Source organism: Haliotis rufescens, unplaced genomic scaffold (assembly GCF_023055435.1).
Source record: "Haliotis rufescens isolate VD_foot unplaced genomic scaffold, xgHalRufe1.0.p SCAF_3, whole genome shotgun sequence".
NCBI classification, from domain to species: domain Eukaryota; kingdom Metazoa; phylum Mollusca; class Gastropoda; order Lepetellida; family Haliotidae; genus Haliotis; species Haliotis rufescens.
In genome coordinates this window covers 56,913,329-56,923,700 of record NW_025964001.1, presented here as the reverse complement: position 1 = coordinate 56,923,700, position 10,372 = coordinate 56,913,329, and the positions used below count along the sequence as shown (strand labels likewise).

At 39.9% G+C, this 10,372-nt stretch overlaps 1 protein-coding gene across 14 annotated transcripts in view; it reads right to left on the bottom strand.

Moving 5' to 3' along the window:
- The window catches only part of LOC124115397 (MAP/microtubule affinity-regulating kinase 3-like), a 74,836-nt gene that overhangs the window by 9,904 nt on the left and 54,560 nt on the right, over window positions 1–10,372 (bottom strand). For 8 of the 14 annotated variants that reach the window (XM_046476353.2, XM_046476346.2, XM_046476349.2 and 5 more), the window contains exons 16-19: window positions 6,539–6,580; window positions 5,673–5,813; window positions 4,020–4,262; window positions 2,291–2,359 (exon numbers count right to left, since the gene is read on the bottom strand). In XM_046476353.2, the coding sequence (XP_046332309.1) occupies window positions 2,291–2,359; window positions 4,020–4,262; window positions 5,673–5,813; window positions 6,539–6,580 (495 nt within the window). The remainder of the gene's footprint in view (window positions 1–2,290; window positions 2,360–4,019; window positions 4,263–5,672; window positions 5,814–6,538; window positions 6,581–10,372) is intronic. The other 6 variants (XM_046476352.2, XM_046476358.2, XM_046476351.2 and 3 more) reach the window with 5 other exon arrangements.

Below are 10,372 nucleotides of genomic sequence, written 5' to 3'. Positions count from 1 at the left end.
AAATCTGTCTCATATTTTGATCTTTACCGAAAATGTCTTCCAAAAATGAAATAATTTTCATTTTGGCAAACTAATAGGTAACATTTGAAATTGAAACTTTTGAGAGCTCCTGAAGAACATCTTGTATGATAATATGCAAAACATTGAATGCGTACATATTTCTTCATGAGGGACGCCAGAGCGGGAAAATGTTGCTCTTGGTGAATTGAACCAACAAAACCCAAACCAGAGCTACCGATGTGGAACATGACAAACATATTGGGAAACATCTGTGACAGAAATATCAAGTCTTGACTTTATTTAAACAGATCAACAACCAAACGATTTCAAAGTCAACCAGTCTTCACTGATGCTTCCCCAATTGTCACTGATGAATGAGCAATGATTTTATGTATGCTTCTTCTACTTGTCAGCTGTAGTCTATGGTGAACGTGGTGATCTACAGAAGCCTGTTTCTACAGGACACCATGCATGTGTTAGAAACAAACACAAAGTGAGTGAGATGTCAAGAAATGTTAGCAATACATGGTCATGGTTACAGTCAGTACATACATTCATCAATAATGCAGGATCTGAATCACGTACTCAAATTTTAAAATTAGCCTTAATGATGCTACTGGTTACATGAAAATGTTTTAAAAAAGAGTTAAATTTAAAAAAAATCATTTTTTCCTCTCAAAATGAGAAGACTAAGTTTCCAATCTTTTAATATTTTACAAACATTTGAGAATAGCTTACCAAATATTTTCTCAAGCCAATATCAATTTAAATCATTGTTCAGATGTATGAATCAATATTGACAGTAGGCACTGCCAACAATGCAAGGAATATTGATAAAACAATTCCACTAAATGATACGGAGGAGAATGTGAGCGAGACATGAAAAGGGATCAGCACGAGGATAGTTATTAACATGAAAAGTTGGTATGAAATTGACAACACAATCATGGAAATCATATACCATGAGAAAAATCGTGCAAAGTAAAAGAGATTCAAAAAGTGAAATACCAAAGAGAATGAATGTGAGGTAGATGAGAGAATGCTGTAGGATGGTGAAGAGACTGACTTGCGATGCAGCCCAGTATGTTAGCTGGAGCAGTAAGGGAAAGAAATAGCACTGAAATGTGGGAGTTCCTCCCAGAGAGAAGAGACAACAGCAGCACACTAATACATCAAGTCTTGCTTCAGACATAAGCAGTGTTAACAATCCAAGCATTTCCACCTTGTCCTAGTGTTTTAATCCATACTATTAGTCACATATGTTACAAGTCTCATCAGCTAGTATAATGATAGTCAATGGGTTTAACACTTTTATATATTGGGTTAGTCATGTGTTGAGGCATCTAATTTGGCTACTACTTAGCCTGTTAAGATTTCATGAAAATGATATTAAATTTCAACATGAAAATGTATCCGGATACACCTAATTGTTAAGTTGCCACTATCATATTCCCTTAATGCTAATACGCGATGATTCTTTTAAAATGAGAACCCCAGTTACCATGGTTACAGTAATTGAGAATTTTGATTATCGTCAAATTACCAAAATAGGCCCAATTCATTGCAGATTGTCCTCTCTTAATTCAACAGGACCACAACAATGCACTAAGATCCTGTTCAAGGTCACCACTCCACAAAGCACTTAGCGCAAACACGATCGAAAGATTCACAACAAAACATAGACTTACGATGCACTTTGCGGAGTGGTGACCAGGGGCCAATTTCACAAAGCAATCGTAGCTCTATGATTGTCGTAAATCTATGTTAAAGTATGGAAGTTAACGATCATCTACACACTAAAAGTTGCTTTGTGCATCTGGTCCATACCATAAACTTTCACTGAGGTTTTCTTCAGAATCAATCGCCAGATCGATGCTTATGAACAAACATCAGTAAACAAAGTAATTATCTATCGGAATGGTGACAGAAGATTGGATGGAATAAAACATTTCAAGAGGAACACTGGTGTAGAAACTGTCCAGTCATAAACCCTCAAGCCTTGGTGCATCATTGTGATCAGAGCATGTTTGTTCAATCATTTTATCTCCCACTTTCCACTCAAAACTAACCATACCGTACATTCCCCAATAAGATGATTCAAATCCCATTTATTTGGATGGTTGGTGAATGGACTCAAGGATTAACATGTGCAGATGGCAAAAAAGCAATATGAAATAAATGGAAGATGTGACACACGGGCCATGAATCTCACCACGTGGATATCTGTTCTATCTGCTTGTAAACCGACCAATCAACACGTACAACTGATGGCGGGTTGGCATTCACTTACATGTACTTTGTAGCAGGGTTCCGTTTCTGACGAACGCTAGTGGGTTCCAGCTCTGGTTGCCCGTCAGCTCTGAATTGTGATCAAATCATGCAACACATATTACTTGACTGCCAACAGAGCCCCCGCTACCTTAAACTCCAAACTCATCCCTCACGAAATATAGACATTCAGACACAGGCAGGGCCCAATAACAGTTCCATTTTTCAAGCTTCCTCAACAGAAATATCTAGTATTTGAAATTAAAACATGTCACTCCTGATTGATTCTTGATTCTGACAGACTACTTAGGCCATCAACTGAACGGTTTAATGACTTCCTCATAAAGTCTTCACATACAAACAAGTCTTATTCCCTGTGCCTAATACCACAACATGGTGAAAGGTTTAGAAGAGTTTTGTGCAGGGTGGTTTAGTTCACAAAGATGTCACTTGTCAGGCAGGAAGAGGTTCACAAGGGTCGGTCAGGGTCCCGGTTGCCAGTTATCTAAAACCAGCCTCTCAAAATTCCATAAATGCTTACAGCCATTTAATATTCATGCTGTGGCAAATATATTACTTAACAGAATGCTGTTAATTATTAATAAAAATACACATATCCCTTAAAATGCATGATAAAATAAGTGAAGGTATACTGTCCATAATTTCACTATGTAAAATTGCCCAAATATGAATACTCCCAGACTAAATTCCTAAGTAATGCAGAGGGATACTTATTTGTCACAAGGAACCGGACAAGTAACCCTGAATGTCTTGCCTGTGAGGAGTTATATGCATGGCAGTGGACAGTGAGGGTGAACTTGGTCATGTGTGTGTCTTTTCCTTAAGACTGCTGGATAACAAGATCAGTGTTGCTACTCATCAATAAATGGGCCAGGGAGTTCCCGACTTCACCTATTCAAAGGTTTTGTTTCTGGAGCAAAAGTCTGAATGGTGCTTAAAACCCTTTGCTAATATAACCATGATTACAGTTACATTGTGAAATCAAGCCCAATACTGTCATATCCTCACTTGTGGATCATGAAAGAATAGCTAATTTTATTGGACGTCTATTATAGGTGTATTTGTTTGGGCTTTGAACAAAGGCATGGTGGCGATTGGGTCTAAGGTATTTATCCTAATATAACAGAGACATGAGATTCTGGATACTTGAGGAAGGGAAACATCAGAACCAGAAGTTATACCAAATTTGTTCTTAACATGACATTACGGCTGATATCTGCCCTTGCCATGCTGGCAAAATTATTTCTCAAATGTCATGTGAACAGTTACAATTTGCATCCTCCTCAGCTAATTGTTTATCCAGCATTCTTACAGCATCAGAAACTCCCAGCAAATCATGCACCCGAGTCAGGTTACCTCCTCCAACAACAGTGCACTTGTATTGGTGGACAGGTTAGTGATTCACAAGCAACTGGCCAAACTTCCATGCAACATAGTAACAAGATGGAACGACTAACTAACTTGAAAGCCTTAACGCCCAGAACACAGTCACACCCATTCTAGCTGCATGTCTTGTCGGACTGGACACAGGCCAACATTTCATTGTTCCTACTGGCAGTACTATGCCAAAAGTCACATACAGTGGGATCCCATTGTTAAGAAGGGAAACCTGCAAAAGGTTGTGTAAATGGTTAAACGGGGATTTCAAAGAAGCCGTTACGAAACAGACAGGAGATTGAGCAGGATCCATGCCCTTGAAGAAGGTCTTCCACCACGGGGGGGGGGCCTACCTTCTACTGAACTGTGACTTTATCCGGTTGAAGAAAGATCCTCTGGCACTCGAAGGACCCATCGCCGACGTATCCTGCGAGTGGGTCGGCATTGCTCCGGGGCCGTTGTATGGGTTCACATATTGCCGCCTATCTTTTCCATGGAATGTGTTACGAGCGTTCGTGCCTCGTTGCAAATTGGGCTTGTTCCCTCCTGACATAGCTAACGACTTTCCCGGTGCCGTCCTGTCAAAAGGAAAACCCCTGTAAACCAAAGGAATGTGAGGACAGTTACAACACGCAGTGCAAACATGCAGACAAGACAAGGCAGACATAGGAAGATGTTACTACAGCTAATACAGGCTACGGCTCATACTACATACAGTTGTCGAAAAACATTGGCACTAATAACACCGTGGTCTAAAATCTAAGTGCTACTGCTCTACAATGTGTGTCTAAAAACACTGGCACTACTAATACATGTGTATACACCACTAGCATCATTACTATGTCAAATCTAAGTGCTACTGCCACTACTGTGTCCGAAAACAAATGATTAGGTGACATAAGAGCAATTGCTACCACACATATTACATGACTGATCGATGTGAGGAGTGAATGGAAGCACAGCTGATAGATAATCAATATTCAGCCATGACTATGACAGGGCTGAACAGTTCATTACGATAAGTCACTAAACATGACGACAAACAGTGATAACATAGACTAATTAACAACAACAATTGTACATCGGCTTATTGAAGTATATTTTGTTGACAATTCTGTTGAAGAATCTCCTTCATATAATACAGCATTGATATTTACAAGGTGTTACCATGACAACCCTTATGCAAGTGTAGTCTCGACAGCCTGGCTGATTATACATTTATTTACGTAAAATGTGATGACAAGATATCAGGTCTCAAGTCATCCCCATCTTCATCAATAAACAATTGTTTGGGTGGGTGTTTTCCCAGCTCAAAATTTAACAACTAAATCTGTTTTTCACTAGCCTTTCTGGACCAGTTAAAAATATAAAAATGGTGAAAATTACTGTCACATGCTTTTGTTTGGATGGCCAGTGTGCTATGCCCTGAATATGACCCTATTCTTTGGGCATTGCTTATTAATACATGAAAACTATCTCACTGACTTGCTCCGAAGTCTGTCTACATCGACTACTAAAGAAGGACTAGTTGACTGTCTAACTATGCTGTTAGTGGGTTGAACCTAGATGTGTAACAATATAATGGGAGGACACAAGAACACAGGTTTACACCGGGGAAAGAGTGAACAACTTGGCTGCAGTCAGCACAAGACAGCGGTATGCAGCTCCCAATACCCAACAGGCCAGTGGTTGATGGCAGGAGAACCGATTCAAACCACCAGAGTATGATGGCACAATATCACACATAACCACCTATTCTCCATCATCTCTATTGTTAGTGGGGCCTATTCAGATTTGTACCTAGCAAAACACACGGGTAGATTTACATCACGTTAATCAACTAAAACACATTATGAAAACCTAACATTCACGCATGAAGTGCATCATAGTTTGGTTTCCCATTCCATTGTACACCATCACAATCACTGATCGTGAGGTTTCTTGTATACATAAGTATCCTGCCACCAACACAGGGAGCATGCAAGACAGACGGAACAGGGTCTTACGTGGGCCGTAATGGATCATTATCACCGAGGGGAGGCAGGTCAGTAACCCGAGATGACTGAGAAATGCTGGCAGATTTCACATGACCCTTTGGCCGAGCAGAGGGAGCCTCAGATGCCGCAGACGTGGAGTTTGGAAGATGGCTGCAAAACAGAGGGTTAATCTTTCAGTTGCGGTCAGTTAGAGGGGTACGTGACATCACGTCACTGCAAGGTAGGGAGTTTGTGTTCAGCAGATCATACATCTGCAGAGTGTTTCTCTACTGAAATTTGAAAATCATTATCAAAGCTGAGCCGTGATAAATGAACACATTTTCAAAAAGAGCAAATCAATTTTTTGTGGCTGTGAAATTTGAAGATCAGGAGAGCATCATCCTCAAAGATTCTTTGGTATGTATACGCTATGCCTCCATCACCCTGAATACCATTGGCCACTTGTGGTGAAGCCACTATTATAAGCCAACTAATCAAGCGAAAGCCTGGTTCCGCCACATATGGGCCTCGTGTATTCATGGCAGATGGACGAACATATGTAACTTATACACACACCTCAAAGTCTTGATGATGGGTGAGCAGATCCACAGATTTTCAAAAACAGCAAGACAATTTGTCATATCCCAGCAAAGACCAGATCAGTTTCTGCAGATGATGCTATTGCCCCAACAACATACTGTGTGTACCTTCAGTCTTCACACCGAACATGGTCACGGACACATCACAGGGGAGTGTACAAGGGGAGGTGGTTAGGGGTTGGAGGAAAGGGTGAAAATAAACCAAACACTAAATAAGGAGTGTCCTAACCCTTAATAGAGAAAAGTAGCAAGGGTTAGTGCAGTAGGACCATGCGTGGCGGTGAATAGACATTTTACCTTGATGTGGACTCAGCATCATTAGGCCTCTTCCTCCTTTGACTGGAAAAGTCAAAAAGATATGTCGGAACCATGCATGCGTTCTACATAGATCTTCAGGTATCAGTCTACGCATGCCGAGAGTTCATTCAAAAGCCCAAACAAACTGGAAATCATTAAGTTCTGTCTATTTAGTCACACTTTCCTGAGAATGTTGAATCGTTTGATCAGCATTATTTGAATTCTGAACACTACATCATGCTGCATAGCAAAGCAGAAACCTACGTAGCTTAGTCACTAGTCCGCGTCATGTGGACAGGTTAACCTTCCATTTCTACGAGTTCTATGGCATGCTTATTATCCAGTGTATTTTATTTCTATTCCATTACGATAAATACCCAGGACCAATTCACCACCAAAGCTTGGTTTTGGAAGTGACGTCACCTTTGCCTTTTCTCTGATCACTAACTTAACACTGAATATCTATAGCTCGCTTGATATTAATGACCAATCAAAATGCAACTTCTGAATGAGAATTTGACATAGGCCTACATCAAATTTGCAGCCTCAACATATTTAAACAAATCGAATTAGCTGAAAAACATGTTTTCCTGAGGAGCCAGAATTGGGAAGGGAAGTTCATATGGCATTTGGCATTCCAAGTCGTATTTGAGATAGTAAGCAATAAGGCGAATCGATCACACGTAATATCACTGCGTGCTTCAATCGTGAGAGAACAGCATGATTTGATTGGATGGCTATCTTTATTCTTGTGCTGTGTCAAACCGGAACCAAAACAAAGCCATGGTGGTGAGTGGTTCCAGGGTATTTGTTGTTAAAGAAAGGAGATATAATTCCCTGGATTATTGAGGATAGTCCAATGTACACCATTACAATTACTGTATTTGACGTAATAAGCGCCCAGGGCGCTCTCAAAATTAGAAATAGTGGCTCTTATTAGAATATTATTTCGGTGAAGAAAACACAGTTAAAAGATACATTTTGTGGTTTATGCTGACAGCCTGAAATGTTTATATACGAGAGATACATCTTTCCAGAACTTAACTGCCCATAATTAAGGGTGCATATAACAGACCAGTGCGTATTATACGGGAATAAATAAGTCTAATTACCCTTTAATTGATGCTAATTCAGGGTTAGAATTTAATTTTTTTAGGCACAAGCAAATTTTTGCTTGTGGTTTTAAAAGTTACAAGCAAAATCAAAAATCAACAAGCAATTATTTTTTCTCAACTCAAAACTTCAAAATATATATCACAAGATTGCATGATCGTGATTTATGCTGCATATAAATAATGGCTGATTATGCATGTTATGACATTCAGATAACAAAGTAATTAAATTACACTCATAAAACATTTATCAAAGAAAATATCTGCATGTTTGTAAAACATCTTTGCTAGCACATATTATACACCATTTCAAGTTCCAATCCTGTTGTTTATAAAATATGTTATGTTTATCACATTATTTAGATAATGCATTTACAACTTAATTATGTTCGTTGTAAATAAAGAAAGAAAATGTAAGCTAACACATTCATAACGTCCAGATTAAGGACCAAGGAAGCGCAAAATTGACGATTTTCGCAAACAGAATCTATAAGATTTCATAAAAAACACAATTGGAAAAAAATATTTTAAAAAGAATTGTAAATAGATCTGGTATCTGCCATCACCCATTTCCCGATAACAGCGGCTGTTCGTTCAGTAACATGAAGAGATACCTCCGTTTTCATATAACACGGTCGTCGAAGACTGCCATCTGACACATCGCTAGAAAGCTTTGATAAAATTGGTTTCTAATGACTCTGTCTTTGCCAAAATCTGCTACAAGGTTCGTGACTGGTCAAATCTGAGCACGTGACCTAAGTCGGCCAATCAAATTACATCTATGATCTGATAAATTTCAGAATTTGACGAAAGACTTTTGTTAAATCGTGTTATTCTAAAAGTTTTAAGCAGGAAATTGCGATCTATATTAAAAATATGGAACTTCATAGATGTATCGTGCCAGGTTACGAGCTGTGACAAAGATTTTTCATGATTATATTTTTGCATTAAACATCGTCTCCGAACCGAGGAAATTGAGACGACGAAAGCCGAGATGTCATTTGACTTACATTACACGCGATCGCACGAAAAGATTGAAATAATAACTTAAATGTAAGTCTGACAACTTTAAGATATATTTTTAAAATTTTATCTATTACTTTGTATAATATATAGCTTGAAAAGTCTTTACATTGCTCTTTGACATGTTCGCTGTGGACCCGTTGTCGAAAAGTGTTTTCGAGATTTTATTTTCAATAACATTGCGGGAATAGTGAATAGTTTTTTAATTCATCGATAAGAAATGATAAATTGAAATGGAATACGTATTTCAGACATTGTGAAATGTGATAGATTAAATAAATGAATCATAGGACAGGTAGGTTAATAAAATTATATATACTATTTTGACGTGACTACGGCTTCGTCAGTCAACCGGCCTACGGGTGTCGTCTGGTATTCGAGGATGGCATGTCATCTTAAAATAAGAAACGACCTTGGGTCAATTGAATAAATTACCGATGACATAGTTTTTACGGCATTTGATTGGTCTCCCGAAAATAGACAAACATCATTTGCATAATATTAAGCTCCGTGCTATATGTTCATTGGTCAAAAAGAGCTCGGAATAGTCCGCGTTCACGAAAGTTGAAAAGAAGTAAAAGGTTTTCCCGGAAACGCGAATGGGGAGGTAACTCTAAATTGGAGGTAAACAAATCAAGGAAAATCTTCGCGAATTTAAATGTTATCACAGTGAATTTAGAAACTTAGGTATTTCTCAACCAATTGTTAAACGGGGAAAAAGCAAGACGCATAAAATATCGTCTTTATTTTGATTTATAGACGCAAAATCATAAATTAAGACGCATTTCCCCTCCCTTACTCATGTGATCCTCCCATCCCCTCCCTTACTCATGTGATCCTCCCTTACTCATGTGATCCTCCCATCTCCTCCCTTACTCATGTGATCCTCCCATCCCCTCCCTTACTCATGTGATCCTCCCATCCCCTCCCTTACTCATGTGATCCTCCCTTACTCATGTGATCCTCCCATCCCCTCCCTTACTCATGTGATCCTCCCATCCCCTCCCTTACTCATGTGATCCTCCCATCCCATCCCATCCCATCCCATACTCATGTGATCCTCCCATCCCCTCCCATACTCATGTGATCCTCCCATCCCATCCCATACTCATGTGATCCTCCCATCCCCTCCCTTACTCATGTGATCCTCCCATCCCATCCCATACTCATGTGATCCTCCCATCCCCTCCCTTACTCATGTGATCCTCCCATCCCCTCCCTTACTCATGTGATCCTCCCATCCCCTCCCTTACTCATGTGATCATCCCATCCCCTCCCTTAGTCATGTGATCCTCCCATCCCCTCCCATACTCATGTGATCCTCCCATCCCCTCCCTTACTCATGTGATCCTCCCATCCCCTCCCATACTCATGTGATCCTCCCATCCCCTCCCATACTCATGTGATCCTCCCATACTCATGTGATCCTCCCATCCCCTCCCATACTCATGTGATCCACCCATCCCCTCCCTTACTCATGTGATCCTCCCATCCCCTCCCTTACTCATGTGATCCTCCCATCCCCTCCCTTACTCATGTGATCATCCCATCCCCTCCCTTACTCATGTGATCATCCCATCCCCTCCCTTACTCATGTGATCACCCCATCCCATACTCATGTGATCATCCCATCCCATACTCATGTGATCATCCCAACCCAATGTGATCACCCCATCCCATACTCATGTGATCATCCCAT